General features: G+C 48.0%; 1 protein-coding gene across 2 annotated transcripts in view; it reads left to right on the forward strand.

Moving 5' to 3' along the window:
- Positions 1–26,524, forward strand: part of scube1 (signal peptide, CUB domain, EGF-like 1) — a 591,791-nt gene that overhangs the window by 355,860 nt on the left and 209,407 nt on the right. For both annotated transcript variants that reach the window (XM_083632214.1, XM_083632215.1), the window contains one exon: positions 24,098–24,214. In XM_083632214.1, the coding sequence (XP_083488340.1) occupies positions 24,098–24,214 (117 nt within the window). The remainder of the gene's footprint in view (positions 1–24,097; positions 24,215–26,524) is intronic.

The following is a 26,524-nucleotide window of genomic DNA, read 5'->3' on the forward strand; positions in this document are numbered from 1 at the left end:
CATAAGTGTCTATAGGTGGGCTGATACTTAGCGGGGAGAGTGAAAGTCATGGTATACATTATCCTGTTCCTCATTTTTATTGGGACCCCCTGCAACCCCCTCAAGGAAGTCTCTTTGAGATGCCAAGGGGGAGGACATGAACACTTAGGACACAACGATATTATGCAACAGATGAATTATGTTGCTGTTCAGGATTGGTGAGAAAAACAACACCCAAACGACATCAAGATGTGATATGCCATCAGTGACTTTAGTTGGGGTTCCTTTGCCTTTCCGACATGCTGCCACTCCGAACGTTAACTTCCATTATTCGGACTGGCGGTCGTTCACCTTAGAAGCCGTAATGCCGACCTTAGGTTTAGGCGTGGGGGTGGGAGAGGTTAGGTTTTGGGTTAGGGTCTGGGGGAGGTTAGGTTTAGGCATGGGGGGAGGTTAGGTTTGGCGTGGGGGCTGGGAGAGATTAGTGAAAAACGGGGAATATAGACCCCCTTTCGGAGTGCCGATATTTCGGAGTGGCAGAACGTCGGAGTGGCAGCACGTCGGAGTGGCAGCATGTAACCACTTTAGTTAAGCACTCCTACAGTCTGAGGCCCTGTTCATACCTGGTATTAACATGTGTCCTGGGTGATCTGGACAGCTCTAAGTACATCATGTTACACCTGGCATTTGAATGCCAGGTCTCCACATGTGTCTCGAGTGACCACTTGTGATCAGATCTCACTTCCTCGCTCTATAAACACCTACAACATCATTTCAGTTTGCAAAGATCAAATGTGGCGTTGTTTTTAACCGGTGAGAGCCAGCAAAGCACTCAACCATGCCTAGTCTGCCAGAAAAAAGAGAAGTTTGCACTTCCTGTTCTTAGTCTGCTGGAAGTTAAAAGAAGAGAAGTAGTTTGCGCTGCATGGGCAACATCAAAACAATACACACTTGGTCTATTCCTTGCCGTGTTCCGGCTTCTGCTTCTTGTTTATATGATGCCGTTGGGACACAAATGAGTACCGTAAAACTTCAATTAAAAGCCGAGTCCCAAATTGCCGCAGGTCACATATAGATGCGGGATCTGGCTACATATTTTGTAAATAAATGCGGGTCTCAATTTGACGCCGTTTTCTTTTTTTTTTACTTGCATTTGCGACGTCACATTTGCTGAGATATTGTGACCTGCAATCCATAGCATGCAGGCATGCCACCTCAGTCTCCCGAAAAATTATCAGGATAAAGGCTAAAGAAATCTACGCCTCGGTGAGTGACAGCAGGGACGAGGAAGATGTTGCTGCTGGTGCCGACTGGCTTGACAGATTCCTCCATCGCAACAACTTTTCTGTCAGAAGACATACAACTGTTGCCCAGAAAGACACCAGGCACTTCACCGAGAAGCTGGTGATTTTTGTCACATTTTCAATGCGGATTTGAGACAAAGAAGATACAGGCGAGACATCATAGTCATGGATGAAACTGTGGTGTGGTTTGACATGGTCGACTCAACGACAGTGAATGCGAGAGGTGCGTAATTACGGCGCGGCTGAGTGCTGCGCTCTTTAAAGTGGAAATTAGTTCACCATCAACACATTTTTGTTCTGAGCTTTTCCTATACATTTCTGATTATTTGTTTTACACTAAAGCCGACAGGTTTGGTTCAATAATTAATTTCAGATTTTCTTTTTCTGCCATTGTTTCCCCCTTCTCATCAATGCGCGCAGCTCCAGGCATCATGCGACAATTAAGCTGCCTTAACATGATAAGCGACCTTATTTTCTCTCACCGTGAGGTAGAGGGGAGAAAGGTCAGTGGTAAATAGGTCACAGTTTAAACAATTTGAACTTTGAGCCCAGCGCACGGTGGAAAGTTTAAGCCGTGCGCAACGCTAAGTGTAGCGCCGGTGCCTAGAGGAGACACCGCTATCCTAGCATTGCTCTTTGTGAGACTCCCCTGAATAAATAAAGGTTAAAAAAATTGGCCACAGACCACCTCCGTAGTTTGAACGATTGGATCTCAATGTGTCCTCAATGCGTCTTGTGTTCACTACTCTACTTAGAGCTGTCTACTTGTTCTCGGCCAGCGCACGCAGTGGCGCAGGCCCTATAACAGGGTTTGTCCACCCAATTTGCAAGCCCATTTGGAAGCCGATTTGCAAGCCAATTTGGAAGCCAATTTGGTCCCACTCAGAAACCATAAGACCTGCCGCTACCAAACTTGGTAGGTAGGTTCACAGAGTCACCTTTTACTATGGCCGGAAAAATTACACTTTGCACATTTGACCCTGCCGATTGCAGCAGAACGCTGTGTGGAGATCACTAAATCACCTGCGTAAAAAGGTTACAACGTCTCCAAAGCGCACTAAGGTGCGCTGTGTGCAACGGAGCTGCTATTTTTCTAGACTATTTGTTTATTCAATTAAAACTACGCCCGCACCGTGTTGATTCAGAGCCTATATTTCTAACGCTAAATCTATGATCTAAATAGGCCTACATATTTTGGAAATTTAGACTGAGTTTACACTCCTACTCGCAAAAAACACATGCAGGTTTTATTGAGTAGACCTATATTAATCTGCTGTATAGGCACTAGGCAGAAATGGCCACAGAAATCAAATGACTGATGTCATTTGATTTCTGACGGGCGGCTGTGGCTCAGGAGGTAGAGCGCGTCGTCCACCAACCAGAAGGTCGGTGGTTCGATCTCCGGCTCCTCCAGTCCACATGTCGAAGTGTCCTTGGGCAAGACACTAAACCCCAAATTGCTCCCGATGGCTGTGCCAGCACCCTGCGTGGCAGTTGGCCGCCTTCGGTGTGTCAATGGGGGAATGTAGGCACATTGTAAAGCGCTTTGGATAAAAGTGCTATATAAATGCAGTCCATTTACCATTTTACCATGAATGAAAGCGGTAACTTTAGACAGTCCTTCAGTAACAGACTCATATCCAACGCAGACTTTGATTGTGACATGCAATAAAGCTCCGTTAATTTGCCACTTTGATGTGGCTTTCAATGAATGAGGAAATAGGCGTTTCTGATGCTGTAAAATCCGGAGCTGTCCATATTGCATTGTGATTGGCTAGTTGTTACAAAACCACGCCTCTTTCGTGGGGACGAGCTCCTGTTCACGAGCATTTTCAGGTGCACAAGCTCAGAGCTGATAAAAAAATCCAAATTGACAGACCCAGCTGATAACTGGCATTGTGGTACAGAATAGTACGGTTAAGATCTGGTTAAGCCAAATCATGGGGGGGGTGGGGGGGGACAAACACAGGCTATAGTTGCTATAGCAACCCGTGTAGCGTTTTAGCTACCTACTAGCTAACAATGCTAACCGAAGGCTGAATTTCACATGTTGCCCTAATCAGAGTGAAACAAAGATGACACAATAGGCTCTTTCACACACAGATCGTGCAAAATTGCAGTTCGGAAAGCCCGCAAAGCCTGGCAGCCTCGCCACAGGAATTGCTTTCACACACAGGCCAGCAGGACCGCCACATTCCCGTCCCGTGGTGTCCTTTCAGGCGACAGCCACTGCTCCCGGATTGAAAGGCGAGCCGCTGGAGGCATTTCCACTCAGCTCCTCGCTCAAATTAATATTTTCATAGGTTAGTGTAGCCTACTGTATGATGAACGAATTAATTCAACAACCAAACATCGCTGAGGTGCAGCTGCGGTTGTTAAGGATAAGCTGATAAAGCTGCGCTCGTTAAGGATCAGATAAAACACGAAAGTGTTGTCCACATGCATGGTAACAAGGCTTTCAATATTCATCTGATCGACTTTATGCATCACAGACACACCATCATGTAGCCTATTAGGTAGGCTACAAGGCTAATTCTTTTCTTTTGGTTCCAGTTTTTTGTAAATCAAATTATTCCCATCAAGTAGCCTAATTAGGGGCCGTTCTGAAAGACGACGCCCACATATCAAACAGCTGCAGTCTGCATAACGTTCGTCGGGGGAATAGTAGCCTATAGACTACTATAACGTTAGTAGTTTTTGTAAGGGAATGCACAGAGCTGATTTCGAGAGGGAATATCTTCAGACCAACTCGCCACAGACAGCTATAGCCCTCTGAAGCTTATTATTATATCCGTTAATTTTACCTACTAATGTCAACATCGTTTGAGCATAAAGCCTAACTGCACGGAGCATTCCTCCTGGCGTCCCTGCAGTCATGATTGTATAGGCTACTTTTTTTACTTTCACTCGTGCACTTTCTTGCTACATGAGGTGATTTCCCCTGTAATTTTTTTATGAATGAGCTGACCATTCGCACCTTTTCCGGCTCGCTGCAATGACACTTTCAAGTGGAGGCGGGTTGCCTGCTAAACCGGCGCTGTGACTACCTACCGTGGCGGGACAAAAGGCGTAAAACAATTATCCACCAACGCGCGTTCACGACTTTCACATCGGAGGCGCGAATCCTATTTTCCGTGCATTTTTCGGCTTTCAAGGCCGGTGTGAAAGAGCCTAGAGACACAAACACATGTGACGTTAACATTAAATAACTGAGACATCAAATTTTGTGTTAAAACTTTAACAAACCAATAATAATATTAATAATATTAATATTGTTATTCTGTAATCACAGAATAATAATAATTATCCGATTAACGATACAAGTCACCATTTTGATGTGGCTATGACGTCAACTCGGACAAAGCGGAGCTCTGGATGATACCCGAATTTCCGAGCTATAATTCTGGCCTGGATGACCGTTCTATTCACTTTTTACAGGTCGGATTCTTTTTTCTTTCGGTTATCCGAGTTGTCTTGAACAGGGTATTTGTTTGACTACCGTTTTTTTTTTTTGTTTAGATTGTATGGTTTGTCTGATTACCTTTTGTTTTTTGTTTAGATTGTATGCTTTGTCTGACTACCTTTTGTTTTTTGTTTAGATTGTATGCTTTGTCTAATTACCTTTTGTTTTTTGTTTAGATTGTATGCTTTGTCGGACTACCTTTTGCTTTTTTGTTTAGATTGTATGCTTTGTCCGGATTATTATTAATATTGGTTTTTAAATGTTTAAATAAATAAAGTAAAAAATAATAATAATAATAAATTGGCACCATTACTACAATACCTCTTTCTAGTGAGTGAATATCATGAAGTTTTATTTTATTTTATTTTTTATTTAAAGAGTTTGTTAAGCTGAAACCATCTCGCAATTTTTTCATGCCCTTGTTTGCTTCTGATATAAGAGAATCAAAACTAATGTGTGATAGAATCAAACTGGTATCATCAGAAAAAACTAAAGGTGATACATTAGAAGACACAGCAGGAAGGTCATTAATTAAAAACAACAAAGGTCCAAGTATCGATCATTGGGGAGCACCACAAGTCATTCTAGATATTGAACTTGTGATCAGATCACCCAAGACGCATATTAATAGCAGGTCTGCGCAGGGCCTGAGAAAGTTGTTTTCTAGTTAGAAACCCTCTATTCGGAAGGTTTAATCTTAACAATTGTCTACTCTTCCACTCTCATCGGTGGACTAAAATGGCTATTTCATATGATTTATACAGTACTTAAAACAACATTTGACACAGAGGAATGCACCCTGTAATTCTGTTATTTGGACCTTCAAACCCGTTGTCCTTGAATTAGTGAACTTGTTCTCCCTGAAAAAAAACATCATACAGTGGCTTGATTAATCAGACTAACCCAAACTAAATGGGTGATCCATTACTAATACTACTTCTGAAGCAAAACCTCACACTCTAATTTCACCCTCTACTGTTTTGAACTTAACAAGTCTTTATTTTCTACGGCAGAAGTGCTTCAGAAATCCTCCTGGTTTACTGTAGGCTACGCTGAAATGCACTGTTGATTCCAGTGCGTTAGCCTGGGAGGACATGCCGTTCAGTATTTCTACATGTTTGATTTCAACAGGTTCAGGTGGACAGCAGTTCGGAGACTTTGTGGATTTGGTTTTAGGGGTGGCACCATGTCCCTTTTCATCCACTTTGTCCCCTCTCATCTGTTTACAGTACCTTTTTAACCAAATATTTTATTCCTTCTCCTTTCAATTTCCTCCCCTAAGAAGGAGGTTAATGTCAGTCACCTACAGCACCCCTGGAGCTGGCAGCAATTTCATTGTCTTTGTTAAAGACACATCAGCAGGGCAGATGTTTCTTGGTTGAAGGACAGTCTCTCTAGACATTATGGTATCCTGATCTTCTACTAATTCCCTCCAGGTTCATTGAGGCAATAGGTCATTGAGGCGAGGTCTGTATTTGGCTGGCCCCCAACAAACCTCTCTGATTGCTCATCAGACATAGAGATCCCGTCATTGTTCCTTACACAAATCACCCCAAAATGAAAGTTCAGTCATCATCTCCTTACCCCTATCTCAGTTGAAGCTCCGTTGAAGTTTGTAGGACCACCAAACAGAGTTAAGGTTAGACCCTGTAGTTCCATCGCCAAAACTGCTTTTTACAACATCAGATTTCTCCAAGCAACTTGTGCAGCACTCCCAAGTGTACTATGATTGCACTGTACATCCAAAAAGTCCAGCACTTGTCTCATTATCTCCTTGATTTTTCTCACTGACACCCTGGTCGACCATGCGCATGACTGTTGACACATTCTAAAACAAAGCATTGTTAGGAAAATTTAGCCATCTAGGAGATACTGAGATAAATATTGGACTTTTGGACTCAGTGCAATTGTTTGGCTTACTTGAATGATGCTGCACAAGCTGTTTGAAGAAAGAGAAATTTGATTTATTTATTTTTTAATGGAGTTGGAAAAAGATGGCGCTGTTCAATAGTTTGGGAGATAATCACAGAATTTCCATTTAGGGGTGAACTATTCCTTTAATTTCCTGAAACAGGGCTATTTCAGTGGGATGTTTATCTAAAGCATTTTTACAGAACTGCAAGTGCATGTTTTCGTACTCGATGTGTTCTGTTTTGAAGGTTTTGGGCCCTGCTTGTGTTTATGTCATAGTCTTGCTCAATTCATTGAGCAACACAAGTTCATGTTGACTCTAGAATTAGAATCCTCTCAAAATTCCGTCAAAACGCCTTTTAGGGAATTCTATAGCGAAAGTGTTTCTGTGATATTTATCGAATATTCAATGTGTGAGTGGGCATGCACACTCTGTGCACGCATGCAGGCGTGCATGAATGAACAAGCTGTGCATGCGTGTGAGGCCACCCCAGTGATGGACTGGCATGGCCTGAACAGCATCAGTGTGTTAGATTTGACACTGCTATCAGTTTGTCTGCCTCCTCTGACACACGGCGTTCCTGTCTCAAAACCTCTGTAGACTCAATGCCCCCGCTGCCATCAGACAACACGCGGATCAAGACCAGGCTTGCGGTTGGACAGAAGCCAATCAAATCTGTATTTCCTCGAATGGCCACTTGAGGCTGGCTCCAAAAGAGAGTCGTTCACCCCATGTTAAAATGCCTGACTTTACAACAGGATTAAACATGTTTACAGCCTGGTTCAAAACACAATTTTGGTCTATATAGCTAATTACACCTTTCATGACAACTGAATTTAATTTTTATATAACTCACCCGAGTAAAATAGATGATAGAAAAGATTATATTTTGGGCGTGATTGACACGTCGCCTGTCCAGTGATCGTGATCACGGACCAAAAGCAGGCGGCTCTCTGAGAAATCCCTGGTCTTGCACAAGCTGCACAATAACCCCAAGATGGCAACGGCCACACTCCCATACTCTAGGCCTCAAAATGGGAGTCCAAAAGCCAATGGGTGGACTCCATACAGTATATGGTCTATGATCAAGACAAATGGAGCTGCAGCCTGCCTCTGCTTTTAATGATAGTGTGTTGCTGAGATTAGGATACGTTCAAGGAACAGAGCAAGAGGAAAATAGAAAGCAAAGAGAGGGGAACGGAGGGGGGCGTGGGCAAGGCGTTGAAAAGTCATCCCAAGTCAAATTTTCATAACGTGGGTGAGTCGGTGAAATGTCATTCAGAGACATTTCATAACGTGGTGAAAAGTCATCCAGAGACATTTCATAACGTGGTGAAAAGTCATCCCGAGACATTTCATGACATGGTGAAAAGTCATCCAGAGACATTTCATAACGTGGGTGAGTCAGTGAAAAGTCATCCTGAGGCATTTCTTAACATGTTGAAAAGTCATCCCGAGACATTTCATAACATGTTGAAAAGTCATCCCGGGACATTTCATAACATGTTGAAAAGTCAGCCCGAGACATTTCATAACATGTTGAAAAGTCATCCCGAGACATTTCATAATGTGGTGAAAAGTCACCCAGAGACATTTTATAACATGGTGAAAAGTCATCCCGAGACATTTCATAACATGGTGAAAAGTCATCCCGAGACATTTCATAACATGTTGAAAAGTCATCCCGAGACATTTCATTGTTCTGCTCAGACCCATTGTCGACTCTGCGTCATGTATTAGGCTTTACAGTCAGCTAAACTCTTCATCATACTCTTCCTCCAAGGAACAGACCAGCGTGTTGTGTTTGGACAGGTTTTATATGAAGTGTAAAACTAAAGAACAATGACAAAAACAAACAAATACAGTATTAGTTCTTCTCATCAAAGATTACAATTAGCCTATTGTATTTCAACAGGTAAACGTTGCTGTATATCAAGCATTCTAGCAATAAACAAGCTTTTCGCTTAAAGGGCAATAAAACACTTAAATCAACTAAATTGCTTCTCAATTCTTACACATAGGCCCTTGAAGGTCAATAATGTGATACAAACTAAAGTAAACATACATCCATCTGTTAGCTACAGATATTCAATTAGCTACATGCTGTGCATGTCATCAAACCTTTCCACATTACAACAAAGTAACAAGATAAACCCTCAGAAATATACTTAAGAGTCATAAACATAAATATACTCACTGGCATTGCCACTCAAAAGGCTAGAAAATGCAGGATGGATGCTGATAACATTGCTCTCTTACTCTAGTTGAACAGAGACATCTTGTCACAATACAGGAAAAAGAAAGCAGACTACTTCCTGTCACATGTGCATGTGCTTTTTACATACTGGAAGAACTACCTAAACGTAACACTAGGTGGTAGTAATTGCTCTAAATAAAATGCACGTTAGCAGCACTACCTAAACATAACACTAGATGGTAGTAATTGCTCTAAATAAAATGTAAGTCCATTACATTCATAATGTGGTGAAAAGTCATCCCGAGACATTTCATAATGTGGTGAAAAGTCACCCAGAGACATTTTATAACATGGTGAAAAGTCATCCCGAGACATTTCATAACATGTTGAAAAGTCATCCCGAGACATTTCATAATGTGGTGAAAAGTCACCCAGAGACATTTCATAACATGGTGAAAAGTCATCCCGAGACATTTCATAACATGTTGAAAAGTCATCCCGAGACATTTCATAATGTGGTGAAAAGTCACCCAGAGACATTTCATAACATGGTGAAAAGTCATCTCGAGACATTTCATAACGTGGATTTTGAATGAATGTAGCTAAATCAAGGGCCATGTGCTGGACACATGTGAAGGAAATGTTGAACTGAGAGAGCCAGTAGGGCTACATTGACTGCGGCTCTCGTCCCGAGTCCAAATAAACCACTCACCTCGGGACAGATGGGGCTCAGCTGAGATGTGTGTGCGTGTGTAAGTATACAGTATATGCACATAGCGGGATTACAGGCCGGAGCTGTGCTGACTGACAGCTGATTTGTAGGTGCCCATCACGGCCCAAAAGGGGATCTTGTTAAGTAGTGAAAAGCGATCGTGCCCCTCTCACCTTCTTACAACCGAGCAGCAGTTGCTATGACTTGGCGTGGTGCTCCGATATACACCGCACACGTGGTTTTCTCTCTCATGCTCTCCATGCTTTAATCAATAGAACATGTGTCCTCCCGTCACGAAAAGAGTGGTTTGCACCGGTCAGCGTTTCCGTGCGAGGAGTGTGACGGAGGTGTGTATATACGTACTGTCTTTCCCGCCACTCCTCTACACCCACTCTGACATATTGTAGTCCTACTCCCTACAGATGAGGCCGTGTGCTGCCGCCTGTGTGGAGGTTCAATCGGCGAGAGGAACGCTGTATTCGTTGACTCTCACCTCGGCACTCGGCCAGTGCTGCTGGCGCCCACCCGCAACTCACCCCTGTTCACATGAACAAGACAGGCCAGTCATCTTCGTCTCTCACGAGTCACTGATTCCCCGCAACACCCCTCTCTTCTGCCCACCTCCCGTCCTCTGGAGCTCCTACATGAACACTAAAGATGTGTTGCTCCATCTTATTCCCACCTTCTGCTTCAGTTTCTGTCAGTTACGGCACCCAATGACGAGTGTTGGGGGTAATGCATTACAAAGTAATACATTACTGTAATCACATTACATTTGTCTGTAATGAGTAATGTAAGGCATTACGTTTCATAAATCCAATAATCAGAAGAAGAACTGGATGGACAAACTCATCTTTATTTGTCACACGACAACCCAGCACATGCATGCAGCCACACATGCACTCATGCTGACGGTGGCCGGTGAAATTTGTCTCTGCATTTATCCCATCCAGGCTTGTCCTTCCTCCAGGGGCCAGGCGAGGAGCAGTGGGCAGCTTTCTTGTGTACAGCGCCTGGGGACCAACTTCAAACATTACTCGTCACTGGTCAGATGACGATCTTCTGCATGTTTTTTAGTGGGACCCATACCAATGTTGTATGGAGGAACCCCAGGGGAGCACATAAAAACTCACACAGAAAAGCCCTTTTGACGAGGTAGCCCACCTGGGCAGTAAGTACAGAAGACATGGGGGGGACACCCTCAGCGCTAGTGTTTAATATTTTTCCCGAAAATGAGGCATACCAGGAAACGGGAAATGAAGCCCTCTTTCCCAGGAATCCCGGGAAATTGTTGTTGTTTTTTTCTGCATCAAGGAGAAATATACCTGTTGGTTCCTAACCTGACCTAATGTATTATTTGGTGGCTTTCATAATTATTAATTAAGGCAAAACAGCGCAATTTAACATAGAAACACAGGCTATATAGTGCCGTTAGGGTTTATATAATTCACCAATCGCCTCAGACTAAGAGTATGAATAAACGCTGTAGTAGCCTAGGCAACCATTTTCTTAGAGAGTTGTGGAAACTGCCGTGGACGCGTCGATCAGCCCGTTTTCACGCTCTTTTACCCACAATATGCTGTGTGATACCTGGCACCATGTGCTTTTGGATAGGCTATGCGCTCTGGTGGCCGCGCGCTCGTCTTCTAGCCGTGCCCAGCCATAATCTCCATACCGCATAACGGAGCACGGCTTTTATCAGTCCATATCCACCCTTCTCTGTGCACGGATATCGCCTGCAACCAGACCACCACCATTGCCCAACCTGGGGCACATGAACCGAGGACGCATGGCTGGCCTGGAATGATTGTAATTTTCACCGCTGGTGAAGTTGGCCCGGTCGTGGGCTACTGCATTAACGATCATGGCACAATCCCCTCAAGCAGGTCAGAAGTGTATAGGATATAGTTACCCCGCTATCCGGGTGCTTCTTGCTCATACTGAGCATTAGCGCCCGGGGACCCACTTAACATTTCCCATTAGACCAGCTATCCGCTCTCGCGGCTACGTCTTAAAAGATTATTTACCTGAGCCAGAAACTTGAAGTGAAGACCCTATCCGATGCGGAACATCCTCTTCTTCTAAATAGCAGAATGGGCGGCTTCCAACTTGTTGCATAAAATCCACTTTTATGTCTTTGATATAAAAAAAAACTTAATCTGGAGTCAACCCGGACATGCGACGCACTGTTTACTCATTACTGCCCCCCGCACTTCCGGTCACTCCAGATCCATGGTGGGATCCACATCCGCAGCTCGCTGCCCCTGTGCGGACTACCGTTTCCAAGCAGAGGCAAGAGTTCTGCCTGCCGACTTGGAGGGTCGACTAGCCATGGTAAAGAGCCATGGTAAATATGATATTCCTGGAATGCGAGTTTAACGAGCCAGTTACATGTCCTTTGCTTTCTACATTAAATTAAGAGATTGCCGTTTTATTTTGTATGTTACATACTTATTGGCCAAATATATTAACATTTATCGGCTAGAAAAGTCTTCCCATGTATGCAGTAGGCAGCCATCTTGCCTGCTCAGAATTTTCTCCTCCTATTTTTTTTGTTTACATACATTGTTAAATAGGTGCACTGATTAACCAGGGATGTGATCTAAAATAGAAGAAAAAAAAACTACTGTTATTTTCTTTAAAAAAATAGAGAGTAGCTATATACAAAAATACGTAATTGAACTGGACTGCGGCCATTTTCTACATCGACTATACTATTTGTGACCAAAACCTTGTCAGTTGACCTATCGCTAAGCCCCACCCCCCGTGCTCACTCAGACAAACACAAGGCATGCTGACTAGAATAAATGGCAGCCATCACTGTCAAAGTTATATCCCAAGAGGCTCTAAACAACTTTTTGAGGCCTGATATCGTCTAGAAGCCATCATAAAGTACTTCACCACGCCATGGAGGGCGATGTACAACATTTAAAGCTATCAATAAAAAGAAATGTGTGGAAACGGCTTAGCGAATCTTTAACCAAACATGCACTTTTAACGAAGGAAGACAGCGAGATAACAGCGATAACAGGCGACTGATATCCAGAATTGACATTTTATTCACTTGAGTAACCTCTCCGTGGATTATATATATGCCGAATTGAAGAGTGGCGCCTGGCAATCTATTTCATGTAGGCCTACCTCTGTATAATCAAGAAACGTTAAATTAATAGTGTCGATGTTTTTCATAGCGAGACAACAACACACACGCATGGGTGTAGCAGATCAGGAGAGGCATAGCCTACAGCAGACCACTTTTTCCATCATGTTTTCTCTTTAGACTACGTCACATTTATTTGGGGAACGAGATTAATTATTCCCTCGTTTTAGGGTTTGACTGGTGTCTGGCGATGTTTTAATCACATCAATCAATGCACCTCCTCTTCAACCAACGCGCATAATGTAATGACTGGAAACTTGCATAATTCAGCATTTTCTTTTGCCGACTTTCTGAATACCATGATGATTTCATGATACCTTTGGATCACGGAAGGCAAATGAGGGAGAAGACTCATCTCGCTGTCACCAGGATTGCAGATTAACGTCCAAAACAGCAGCAACATTGTGGATGTGTGTGGATCTACGTTTACTAGTTTAATATTATCAATTGCCTGGCCTCCCAGGATACCTCGTAATGTTGCATTTACCCCCATGCACATCGTTTGACCATTGTTTCAACTTATAAATGTATAAAACCCCATAAAACCAGAGGAAACTCACGTTTTCTAGTGCTTCTCTATGGAACTCTAAACTGAGAATGTCCGAGTGTATTGTAGAGCTGCACGCGCTGTGATTGGCTCATCTGCGTTCGGGGCGTGGCTTAGCGATAGGTCAATTGCTTCACTATTGAGCTTCTTATGGTTTTTCAACTTATTGTCTGTATTGAAACATGTATATATTTAATTTCCAGCCAGAGCCAAGTCGGTAAAGAGTAAACAAGGCAGAATTAAAGCAATGGCAAGGTATAGCATCAAAACTGTATAAGAAAGGCATGACGAAGCCATTTTTATTTACATCTTTTTACCAACATGTTTCATCACAGAGTGTGCAATCAAAATCACTGTGGATGCTTTGGGGGGGGGGGGGGGGGGTTTGTTCGGCTGCATATGAGCCTTGAATTTAGGCACGCAAAAACTTAGTAAAGTAATATGCTGAAGAAATTGTCAAGATTTTGGTCAGAATTGATTGATATGATATACAGTACATGTAGAAAGCGATGGGAAGATGAGGTCCTGGTTGAAAATGGCATTCTAAATACTTGGCTGACATATTGCTGATACCATTATTCCAGACTCTATTGTCCACAGACTTTTAAATGCATAAAATTACACTTTTTGTCCACAACAGATAGGTACAATTTTGGAAATAAACCATTCAACTGTACAAAATGTGTAAAATATCCAATCAGAATCCATCACTAGTGGATTCAGTCCTCCTGATAGAGAAGCTGTATGCAGAAATCTGCCCCTGCACATGCAGAGGCTACGATGAGGCCAAGACAGAAATATGTAGAGTTAGGTGGAGGGTGTAGAGGCTGGTGAGAGGGGGACGAGGACCAGGGTTATGTGGAGGGTGTAGAGGCTGGGGAGAAGCGGATGAGGGGCAGGGTTAATGGAGGTGTAGAGGCTGGGGAGAGGGGGACAAGGGGCAGGGTTAGGTGGAGGGTGTAGAGGCTGGGGAGAGGGGGCAGGGTTAAGTGGAGGGTGTAGAGGCTGGGGAGAGGGGGACGAGGGGCTTGGTTAGGTGGAGGGTGTTGAGGCTGGGGAGAGGGGGGTGAGGGGCAGGGTTAGGTGGAGGGTGTAGAGGCTGGTGGGAGGGGGACGAGGGGAGGATTAGGTTGAGGGTGTAGAGGCTGGGGAAAGGGGGAAGATGGTCATGGTTAGATGGAGGGTGTAGAGGCTGGGGATGAGGGGCAGGTTTAGGTGAAGGGTGTAGGGGCTGGGGAGAGGGGGGCGAGGGGCACGGTTAGGTGGAGGTGTAGAGGCTGGGGAGAGGGGGATGAGGGGCAGTTTTAGGTGGAGGGTGTAGAGGCTGGGGAGAGGGATGAGGGGAGGGTTAGGTGGAGGATTTAGAGGCTGGGGAAAGGGGGACGAGAGGCAGGGTTAGGTTGAGGGTGAGGAGGCTGGGGAGAGGGGGACAAGGGGCAGGGTTAGGTGGAGGGTGGAGGCTGGGGAGAGGGGGACGAGGGGCAGGTTTAGGTGGAGGGTGTAGAGGATGGGGAGAGGGGCAGGATTAGGTGGAGAGTGTAGAGGCTGGGGAGAGGGGGACGAGAGGCAGGGTTAGGTGGAGGGTGTAGAGGCTGGGGAGAGGGACGAGGGGCAGGTTTAGGTGGAGACTGTAGAGGCTGCGGAGAGGGGGGAGAGGGGCAGGGTTAGGTGGAGAGTATAGAGGCTGGGGAGAGGTGGACCAGGGGCAGGGTTAGGTGGAGATTATAGAGGCTGGGGAGAGGGGGTCGAGGGGCAGGGTTAGGTGGAGCGTGGAGAGGCTGGGGAGAGGGGGTCGAGGGGCAGGGTTAGGTGGAGTGTTGAGGCTTAGGAAAGTGGGACGGGGCAGGGTTAGGTTGAGAGTGTTAAGGATGGGGAGAGGGGGACGAGGGGCAGGGTTACGTGTTGGGTGTAGAAGCTGGAGAGAGGGGGACGAGGGGCAGGGTTAGGTGGAGGGTGTTAAGGCTGGGGAGAGGGGGATGAGGGTGCATGTTGTTCTTGTTCGGCTGCATATGAGCCTTGAATTTAGGCACGCAAAAACTTAGTAAAGTAATATGCTGAAGAAATTGTCAAGATTTTGGTCAGAATTGATTGATATGATATACAGTACATGTAGAAAGCGATGGGAAGATGAGGTCCTGGTTGAAAATGGCATTCTAAATACTTGGCTGATATATTGCTGATACCATTATTCCAGACTCTATAGTCCACAGACTTTTAAATGCATATAATTACACTTTTTGTCCACAACAGATAGGTACAATTTTGGAAATAAACCATTCAACTGTACAAAATGTGTAAAATATCCAATCAGAATCCATCACTAGTGGATTCAGTCCTCCTGATAGAGAAGCTGTATGCAGAAATCTGCCCCTGCACATGCAGAGGCTACGATGAGGCCAAGACAGAAATATGTAGAGTTAGGTGGAGGGTGTAGAGGCTGGTGAGAGGGGGACGAGGACCAGGGTTATGTGGAGGGTGTAGAGGCTGGGGAGAAGCGGATGAGGGGCAGGGTTAATGGAGGTGTAGAGGCTGGGGAGAGGGGGACAAGGGGCAGGGTTAGGTGGAGGGTGTAGAGGCTGGGGAGAGGGGGCAGGGTTAAGTGGAGGGTGTAGAGGCTGGGGAGAGGGGGACGAGGGGCTTGGTTAGGTGGAGGGTGTTGAGGCTGGGAAGAGGGGGGTGAGGGGCAGGGTTAGGTGGAGGGTGTAGAGGCTGGTGGGAGGGGGACGAGGGGAGGATTAGGTTGAGGGTGTAGAGGCTGGGGAAAGGGGGAAGATGGTCATGGTTAGGTGGAGGGTGTAGAGGCTGGGGATGAGGGGCAGGTTTAGGTGAAGGGTGTAGGGGCTGGGGAGAGGGGGGCGAGGGGCACGGTTAGGTGGAGGTGTAGAGGCTGGGGAGAGGGGGATGAGGGGCAGGGTTAGGTGGAGGGTGTAGAGGCTGGGGAGAGGGATGAGGGGAGGGTTAGGTGGAGGATTTAGAGGCTGGGGAAAGGGGGACGAGAGGCAGGGTTAGGTTGAGGGTGAGGAGGCTGGGGAGAGGGGGACAAGGGGCAGGGTTAGGTGGAGGGTGGAGGCTGGGGAGAGGGGGACGAGGGGCAGGTTTAGGTGGAGGGTGTAGAGGATGGGGAGAGGGGCAGGATTAGGTGGAGAGTGTAGAGGCTGGGGAGAGGGGGACGAGAGGCAGGGTTAGGTGGAGGGTGTAGAGGCTGGGGAGAGGGACGAGGGGCAGGGTTAGGTGGAGACTGTAGAGGCTGCGGAGAGGGGGGAGAGGGGCAGGGTTAGGTGGAGAGTATAGAGGCTGGGGAGAGGTGGACCAGGGGCAGGGTTAGGTGGAGAGTATAGAGGCTGGGGAGAGGGGGTCGAGGGGCAGGGTTAGGTGGAGCGTGGAGAGGCTGGGGAGAGGGGGTCGAGGGGCAGGGTTAGGTGGAGTGTTGAGGCTTAGGAAAGTGGGACGGGGCAGGGTTAGGTTGAGAGTGTTAAGGCTGGGGAGAGGGGGACGAGGGGCAGGGTTACGTGTTGGGTGTAGAAGCTGGAGAGAGGGGGACGAGGGGCAGGGTTAGGTGGAGGGTGTTAAGGCTGGGGAGAGGGGGATGAGGGGCATGTTTAGGTGGAGGGAGTAGAGGCTGGGGAAAGGGGGGAGATGTTCAGGGATAGGTAGAGGGTGTAGAGGCTGGGGAGAGGGGGATGAGGGGCAGGGTTAGGTGGAAGGTGTAGAGGCTGGGGAGAGGGGGCAGGGTTAAGTGGAGGGTGTAGAGGCTGGGGAGAGGGGGACGAGGAGCTTGATTAGGTGGAGGGTGTAGAGGCTGGGGAGAGTGGGACTAGGGGCTTGGTTAGGTGGAGGGTGTATAGGCTGGGGAGAGGGATGATGCTGCAGCCCGTCTGATTTTCAATCAAAACAAATTTTCCCATGTCACCCCCCTCTTCCGTCAGCTACACTGGCTTCCCATCCTGGCTCGCATTAAATTCAAGACCCTGGTTTTAGCCTACAAAGCAGTCTATCAAACAGCCCCTCCATATTTACAGCCACTGGTCAGTTTCCAAACCTCCTACCGCTCCCTCCGCCCCTCCACTAGTGCAGGACGTCTCGCCCCTCCCTCCCTGCGCGGCCCTACAGGTGGCGCACGAACAAGACTTTTTTCAGTTCTCGCCCCGACATGGTGGAATGAGCTCCCCCCTGCAGCTAGAATGGCCACATCCTTGCCCATATTTAAAAGAAAACTAAAAACTCATCTATTCACCATCCATTTTCCTATCTCTCCCTCTGCTGTTCATACACTGTAATAATCTGCACTCTTGATCATTTTTATCTATGCATATTTTTATCATGATCACATATTGTCTGTTTTAATCTATTTCCATTATTCTGCTATGTTTAATTGTGTGATGTATTTTAATCTGTTGTACGTCGCTTTGGATAAAAGCGTCTGCTAAATGACAAAAATGACAATAAAGGGGCAGGGTTATGTGGAGGGTGTAGAGGCTGGGGAGAGGGGGGTGAGGGGCAGGGTTAGGTGGAAGGTGTTAAGGCTGGGGAGAGGGGGATGAGGGGCATGTTTAGGTGGAGGGAGTAGATGCTTGGGAAAGAGGGAAGATGGTCAGGGTTAGGTGGAAGGTGTAGAGGCTGGGGAGAGGGGGACGATGAGCTTGGTTAGGTGGAGGGTGTAGAGGCTGGGGAGAGGGATGAGGGGAGGGTTAGGTGGAGGATGTAGAGGCTGGGGAAAGGGAGACGAGGGGCAGGGTTATGTGGAGGGTGTAGAGGCTGGGGAGAGGGGGACGATGAGCTTGGTTAGGTGGAGGGTGTAGAGGCTGGGGAAAGGGATGAGGGGAGGGTTAGGTGGAGGGTCTAGAGGCTGGGGAGAGGGATGAGGGGAGGGTTAGGTGGAGGGTGTAGAGGCTGGGGAGAGGGGGATGAGGGGCAGGGTTATGTGGAGGGTGTAGAGGCTGGGGAGAGGGGGACGAGGGGCAGGGTTAGGTGGAGAGTGTAGAGGCTGCGGAGAGGGGCGGGATTAAGTGGAGAGTGTAGAGGCTGGGGAGAGGGTGACGAGGGGCAGGGTTGGGTGGGGGCTGGGGAGAGGGGGATGAGGGGCAGGGTTAGGTGGAGAGTATAGATGCTGGGGAGAGGGGGACAAGGGGCAGGGTTAGGTGGAGAGTATAGAGGCTGGGGAGAGGGGGACGAGGGGCAGGGTTAGGTGGAGGGTGTAGAGGCTGGGGAGAGGGGGTCGAGGGGCAGGGTTAGGTGGAGTGTTGAGGCTTAGGAAAGTGGGACGGGGCAGGGTTAGGTTGAGAGTGTTAAGGCTGGGGAGAGGGGGACGAGGGGCAGGGTTACGTGTTGGGTGTAGAAGCTGGAGAGAGGGGGACGAGGGGCAGGGTTAGGTGGAGGGTGTTAAGGCTGGGGAGAGGGGGATGAGGGGCATGTTTAGGTGGAGGGAGTAGACGCTGGGGAAAGGGGGGAGATGTTCAGGGATAGGTAGAGGGTGTAGAGGCTGGGGAGAGGGGGATGAGGGGCAGGGTTAGGTGGAAGGTGTAGAGGCTGGGGAGAGGGGGCAGGGTTAAGTGGAGGGTGTAGAGGCTGGGGAGAGGGGGACGAGGAGCTTGATTAGGTGGAGGGTGTAGAGGCTGGGGAGAGGGATGAGGGGAGGGTTAGGTGCAGGATGTAGAGGCTGGGGAGAGTGGGACGAGGGGCTTGGTTAGGTGGAGGGTGTATAGGCTGGGGAGAGGGATGAGGGGCAGGGTTATGTGGAGGGTGTAGAGGCTGGGGAGAGGGGGGTGAGGGGCAGGGTTAGGTGGAAGGTGTTAAGGCTGGGGAGAGGGGGATGAGGGGCATGTTTAGGTGGAGGGAGTAGATGCTTGGGAAAGAGGGAAGATGGTCAGGGCTAGGTGGAAGGTGTAGAGGCTGGGGAGAGGGGGACGATGAGCTTGGTTAGGTGGAGGGTGTAGAGGCTGGGGAGAGGGATGAGGGGAGGGTTAGGTGGAGGATGTAGAGGCTGGGGAAAGGGAGACGAGGGGCAGGGTTATGTGGAGGGTGTAGAGGCTGGGGAGAGGGGGACGATGAGCTTGGTTAGGTGGAGGGTGTAGAGGCTGGGGAGAGGGATGAGGGGAGGGTTAGGTGGAGGGTCTAGAGGCTGGGGAGAGGGATGAGGGGAGGGTTAGGTGGAGGGTGTAGAGGCTGGGGAGAGGGGGACGAGGGGCAGGGTTAGGTGGAGAGTGTAGAGGCTGCGGAGAGGGGCGGGATTAAGTGGAGAGTGTAGAGGCTGGGGAGAGGGAGACGAGGGGCAGGGTTGGGTGGGGGCTGGGGAGAGGGGGATGAGGGGCAGGGTTAGGTGGAGAGTATAGATGCTGGGGAGAGGGGGACGAGGGGCAGGGTTAGGTGGAGAGTATAGAGGCTGGGGAGAGGTGGACGAGGGGCAGGGTTAGGTGGAGGGTGTAGAGGCTGGGGAGAGGGGGTCGAGGGGCAGGTTTAGGTGGAGAGTGTAGAGGCTGGGGAGAGGGGGGCGATGGGCAGGGTTAGGTGGAGAGTGTAGAGGCTGGGGAGAGGCGGATGAGGGGCAGGGTTAGGTGGAGAGTATAGAGCCTGCAGAGAGGGGGATGAGGGGCAGGGTTAGGTGGAGGGGTGTAGAGGCTGGCGAGAGGGGGTTGAGGGGCAGGTTTAGGTGGAGAGTGTTGAGGCTTGGGAAAGGGGGACGAGGGGCAGGGTTAGGTTGAGAGTGCCAAGGCTGGGGAGAGGGGATGAGGGGCAGGGTTAGGTGTTGGGTGTAGAGGCTGGGGAGAGGGGGTTGATTAGGTGGAGAGTGTAGAGACTGGGGAGAGGGGGACGAGGGGCAGGGTTAGGTGGAGGCTGGGGAGAGGGGGTCGAGGGGCAGGGTTAGAGGCTGGGGAGAGGGGGACGAGGGGCAGGGTTAGGTGGAGGGTGTAGAGGGGGACGAGGGGCAGGGTTAGGTGGAGGGTGTAGAGGCTGGGGAGAGGGGGTTGAGGGGCAGGTTTAGGTGGAGAGTGTTGAGGCTTGGGAAAGGGGGACGAGGGGCAGGGTTAGGTTGAGAGTGCTAAGGCTGGGGAGAGGGGGACGAGGGGCAGGGTTAGGTGTTGGGTGTAGAGGCTGGAGTGAGGGGGACGAGGGGCAGGTTTAGGTGGAGGGTGTTAAGGCTGGGGAGAGGGGGATGAGGGGCAGGGTTAGGTGGAGGCTGGGGAGAGGGGGACGAGGGGCAGGTTTAGGTGGAGGGTGTAGAGGCTGGGGAGAAGGGGAGGAGGGGCAGGGTTAGGTGGAGAGTGTAGAGGCTGGAAAGAGGGGGACGAGGGGCAGGTTTAGGTGGAGGGTGTAGAGGCTGGGGAGAGGGGGACGAGGGGCAGGGTTAGGTGGAGGGTGTTAAGGCTGGGGAGAGGGGGACGAGGGGCAGGGTTAGGTGGAGAGTGTAGAGGCTGGAGAGAGGGTGACGAGGGGCAGGGTTAGGTGGAGGGTGTTAAGGCTGGGGAGAGGGGGACAAGGGGCAGGGTTAGGTGGAGAGTGTAGAGGCTGGAGAGAGGGGGACGAGGGGCAGGGTTAGGTGGAGGGTGTTAAGGCTTGGGAGAGGGCGACGAGGGGCAGGGTTAGGTGGAGAGTGTAGAGGCTGGAGAGAGGGGGACGAGGGGCAGAGTTAGGTGGAGAGTGTAGAGGCTGGAGAGAGGGGGACGAGGGGCAGGGTTAGGTGGAGAGTGTAGAGGCTGGAGAGAGGGGGACGAGGGGCAGGGTTAGGTGGAGGGTGTTAAGGCTGGGGAGAGGGGGACGAGGGGCATGTTTGGGTGGAGGGTGTAGAGGCTGGGGAGAGGGGGGCGAGGGGCTTGTCCAGCACATCAATCAGTCCGGGCGGCGTGTCTGTGTTCTGGGCTCAGCCTGGCCCAGGGGCGGGGCGTGGCCCAGAGAGAGAGGGGCTCTGAGCAGGACTGTACTCACCCAAAACTAATGATAGGGCCCACTGTACTCAGTATAAATCACTCTGACCCATAAACACCACCTCCCCACACTCACTCACATACATACACACACACACATACACATACACACACACGCTCGCATCAAGCGGACACACACTGCAAGTACACTTTTGCATGCACGCATACATTCACCGACACACGCACCCACGTTTACATCAACTGTATACACCTGTGTGGGCACGTACACATACTCAGACACACACACACACACACACACACCCACAGCAGACAGGGGTACCCTACAGCACCCATCCGACAGGCTGCCTGGATGATGGAGGGTCTTTCTTTCCAGACTTCCTCCACGCTGTTTTTCAGCAGTGTTTAGTCTATAGAAACCTCATGCCCTCTCTTCGAAACACTTTGCCATTCTGGACATAGTTTTGGTATTTTTAAATAGTTTGCTATTCTCGGACTTTGGACATCTCCGGGGGAGAGAGGTGGACATGGAGATTATGAACAGCTAGTGAGAAATCAATGGAAGGTAGAACACGTAGAAAAATAGTGAAATTGAAAGAGACAGAGGGAGTGAGGTTGATGACTGTAGAAAAAAGACAGGGAGTGAGTTTGATGACTAGAAAAGACAGAGGGAGTGAGTTTGATGAAGGTAGAGAAGACGGAGGGAGTGAGTTTGATGACTAGAAAAGACAGAGGGAGTGAGTTTGATGACTGTAGAGAAGACAGAGAGTGAGTTTGATGACTAGAAAAGACAGAGGGAGTGAGTTTGATGACTGTAGAGAAGACAGAGAGTGAGATTGATGACTAGAAAAGACAGAGGGAGTGAGTTTGATGACTGTAGAGAAGACAGAGAGTGAGTTTGATGACTAGAAAAGAGAGAGGGAGTGAGTTTGATGACTGTAGAGAAGACAGAGAGTGAGTTTGATGACTAGAAAAGACAGAGGGAGTGAGTTTGATGACTGTAGAGAAGACAGAGAGTGAGTTTGATGACTAGAAAAGACAGAGGGAGTGAGTTTGATGACTGTAGAAAAGACAGAGGGAGTGAGTTTGATGACTGTAGAAAAGACGGAGGGAGTGAGTTTGATGACTGTAGAAAAGATGGACGTAGTGTGTGACGTCCCCCATTGTTTTGTGGACTCACGTTTTTCAGCCTCTAGTTTGGCGTTTTGGCCGCTGCCATCTTGGTGCAAGCTGACCAGGGGTTTCCCACAGAGCCACAGTGGCACCTGCTGTTGGTCCGTGATCGGCGAGCTGGGTGATCACTGGACAGGTGACCTGTCAATCACGCCCAAAAAAGTCTTCTTTTATTGTCTATTTGACTCAAACAGGTGAGTTATATAAAAATGCACCCCCTTACAGTTGTCATGAAAGGTGAAATTAGCTATAGAGACCAAAAGCGTCTTTTGAGCCAGGCTATAACATGTTTATTTCTGCTGTAAAGTTGGGCATTTTAACATGGGAGTGAATGGGGAATTACTCCCTTTTGCAGCCATCCTCAATTGGACATTCGAGGAACTGCAGTTTTGGCAATTCTGCATTGGTTTCACCTTCACAAGCTGGAACTGCCCCCTCGGTTTGATGTTATTTGGGATTGCATGAGGGAACACAAACAAGCCTACGGAAGCCTTCATGCTTCCTGTCGGCCATCTTGGCTCTGAGGAGGAGCTGTTTCTGACTCTGCATTTTAAAGGGCATTATGCTAATGCCACGATGTGTTTGCCAGCCTGAAAGGGCGTTTCCTATTTCCTCCTCTTCATTCAAGCACACAATCTCCAGGCATTTTAATTAAATTGCAAAAGCTGCCAAAGAAGAGGACTATCTCTGATTTACATATCGATGTTGTCTGGTAGAAACCTCCAAAATGTCAACTTTTCAGAGGTGAAGAAATACAGCCTCGTTTATGCTTGATGACCACGTTTCTGATTTTGTCCAACAAATTTTTAAGGGTTTCATAAGCCCACGTATTGTAGAATTTTCTTAACTTGTAGGTGAATACAAGACTGGAGTTCACATGACACCCGCAATATGCATCAGAGATTATTTCACCACTCGCACTGAACGGAGACATTTCCCTCTGGAATGACTGAAGTCAAACCCAGCGAGAGCAGAGCAATTACTATGCGAAATGTATGACCATAGATATAGTTTTATTGAATCCCCTTCAACAAACATGAGTCAACGTCAAGTTTCAGCCTCCTCAGCACTCCTTGAGGCCCATTGGGAAAGCGGAGCTTTGCTAAAGCAACAGTGGCTGTGCAGGTGAGCTCGAGTTAGCATTAGCGCCTGTTTGTTTTGGGATCAGCTCAGGCAATATTCACAAGTCCTAGCAAACCTTATCTGCGCCACGTACAAGAACATTTTTCTGCAGGAAAATATACACGTCGACCCTGCCGAGTGTGCTCCAACCTTGACTTACTCAACCTTGCACTAACTTTGTTTTTCTCTCTACTTGCTGTACCTTAACATACCTTTTGTTTTTTTAAATTAATACTTTCTTGGAAACAGGAGCTACGTTTGGGCCAAGGAGTTCTTCAGCCTCCCTTGTCTATACGGATTAACACTGTATTTTAGTGCATATCTCATATGGTACTTTGTCTCTATGTATGGACACTGTATTTTAGTGCATATCTCATATTGTACTCTTGTGTGTTTCTTTATTTGTGTGTTGAGAAAGCTACATCAAGGCTACTTTAAGAAGACACACTATAATATATTATATCCTTAATACTATGCCATGCTATTGTCCTATTGTGTATTCTTCCAGTGTAGCTTTGTCTGAACCCACATCACCTTGAGTGAGTGTAGTCTCTCTCATGGTCAGACTGTATTTCAGTAGAACGGTTAGCAGGTTAACATTCCTCCTTCTCTCTCTCTTTCTCTTTGTTGCTGTGTGTTGTACATCTCCAGAGACCTGCGCCGTGAACAACGGTGGCTGCGACAGGACATGTAAAGACACGGCCACAGGGGTGCGCTGCAGCTGCCCCGTGGGATTCACCCTGCAGCCTGACGGCAAAACCTGCAAAGGTCGGTAAATGTGTGAGAGTGTGCGTGTATGCTTGTGTGTCTCAAGGTGTGTTCAGCTTACTGTAAGTCAAAATTGGGGACACACACCCAACTTGGTGATAGGGGATGGCTTGTGCAATTGGGGACAAAAGCCGTGTCCCCAGTTGGTAAAATGCTGATTTTGGGGTCAGTGGTTAAGGTTAGTGTTAGGTCAAGGTTGGGGTTAAGGTTAGGTTAGGTTTAGGGTTACGTTTAGGCAAGTAGTGGTTATGGTTATGGTTAGGGCTAGGGTAAGTCCCCAGGAAATGCATGTAACTCTATGTAAATAGTCCAAAAGTGACTCAAGTATAAACTGTGTGTGCATGTGCGTGCGTGGGTGTGTCGTCTCTGTGTGGACCTGTTCAACTTTTGTACCAGGTTTAACTCTATTGAGACCTGTTGAGGTCCATGTAGAGATGTTGTTGAAGAGTTGTTCTTAATAGTGAATACGTAAAACCGTTCTGAAGAAAAAGAGATCCAAGCCAATCCAAAATGGGTTAAAAAGTTTCTATTCTATTTAATAATTCATTATGAAAACTCTGAATACTGTGCCTGATGTATTTCGGCCCCATAGCCTTCATCAGGGTGAAGAAACATCATGGCTGGAAGACCTACTATGTTTAAAAAAGAAGAATGGTCCAAGGCACTCTTCTTGCAAAATGTGTAAAAGCCTTTATTTAGATGGCCATTTCAAATTCTTAAAAACAGGCAAAGCTAGTTAAAGTGTTAAAATAGAGCCAAGAAGGCTGTTTGTGCCGCCGCCGCCACGTGGGGGGTTGTCCTCTGCTTGACCCCCCACTAGGTTCAAGCCACCCAGGGGTTCAAGCCACGCATGGTGCCACAAACAGCTTCTTCACCCTGAAGATGACTGTTTGTGCTGCCACGCATGGGGTGTTTCCCAGCTCTATTTTAACATACATTATAATATAATATAACATATATTTTATATTTTAACATGAGGCACAAACGGCCTTCTTCACTTTGTGCTGCCATTCGTGGGTAGTATCCCAGCTCTATTTTCACATGCACAAGCTTTATCTGTTTTTAAGAATTTCACCATGAAAGCCATCTGAATAAAGACTTTTAAACTTTTGCCAGAAGAGTGTCTTCGACCTTCGACCCTTCATCACACATGTTTGAACTTCGGAGCACTTCCGGACCTTTTCTTTTTTAACCTACTATGTTTAACATCAGAAGCTACTGTAAGAAGCTGGGGCGTCTGGGTAGTGCAGAGGTAAAAGCACTCACCTACAGTACCACCACGGAGACCCAGATTCAATTGCCGGTAGCGGTACTTCTGGCTTGGTCAGACATTCCTACAGACACAATTGGCCGTGTCTGCAGGTTGGAAGCCTGTGGGATATGTGTCCTGGTCTCTGCACTAGTGCCTCCTCTGGTCGGTTGGGCGCCTGTTTGGATGGGAGGGGAACTGGGGGAATAGCATGATCCTCCCACGCGCTATGTCCTGCCGGTGAAACTCCTTGTTGTCAGGTGAAAAGAAGCGGCTGGCGACTGCACATGTATCAGAGGAAGCATGTGCTAGTCTACAACTCTCCCCAGTTCAGCAGAGGGGGTGGAGCAACGACCGGCACAGCTGGGGGAATTGGCCAAGTACAATTGGGGAGAAAATGGGAGAAAAATCATGCTAAGAAGCTTCCCATCCACCTATCTGTTCGTCAAGACTTACAGCGTTACTTTGTTTGTTGATAGACGCATGAAGGAGGAATCTGAACTAAGCCCAGCAAGCATTTGACAGAGAGTGATATCAATCCAAATCAGTGTTCTCAATATGATATCAAGGCATGGTAAAGATGTGTATTAAAACAGCTTTGGGAAGATGTTTAACGATATCAGCGTGATTTCACAAAACGATGCAGGCATACCTTTTTTCACTCAGTGTTGGTGCAGGCTGTGGTATCAACATCTGTTCAATGTCAAACTATCTGCGTGTCCTTTCTTGTGGGCCTGTTGAACTTTTGTTCCAGGTTGAACTCTATGGGGAACTGTGAGGCCTGTGAGGTCCGTGCAGAGCTGCTGCTGTAACGCTGTAAAGGTTGGTATGACCAGCTGAGGCTGGTATGACTGGCATCTGACTGATCCAGAGCCAACCCCAACGCCGCTTTGCTTCCTCTTGCATGGAGCTCCGGTTGCGGTCACTGGCACTGCTGGCGGTTGTTGTTGATTTTGCCGCTAAGCGTTTCTCCACTTCCGACAGCCCGCCGGTGACGTCAACGACGGCGGTCCAAGGCGCGGGCCGCCACAGCTCGGGTCCCAAACCCCCAAACAGATTAT

Source organism: Poromitra crassiceps (assembly GCF_964638095.1).
Source record: "Poromitra crassiceps genome assembly, chromosome: 2".
NCBI classification, from domain to species: domain Eukaryota; kingdom Metazoa; phylum Chordata; class Actinopteri; order Beryciformes; family Melamphaidae; genus Poromitra; species Poromitra crassiceps.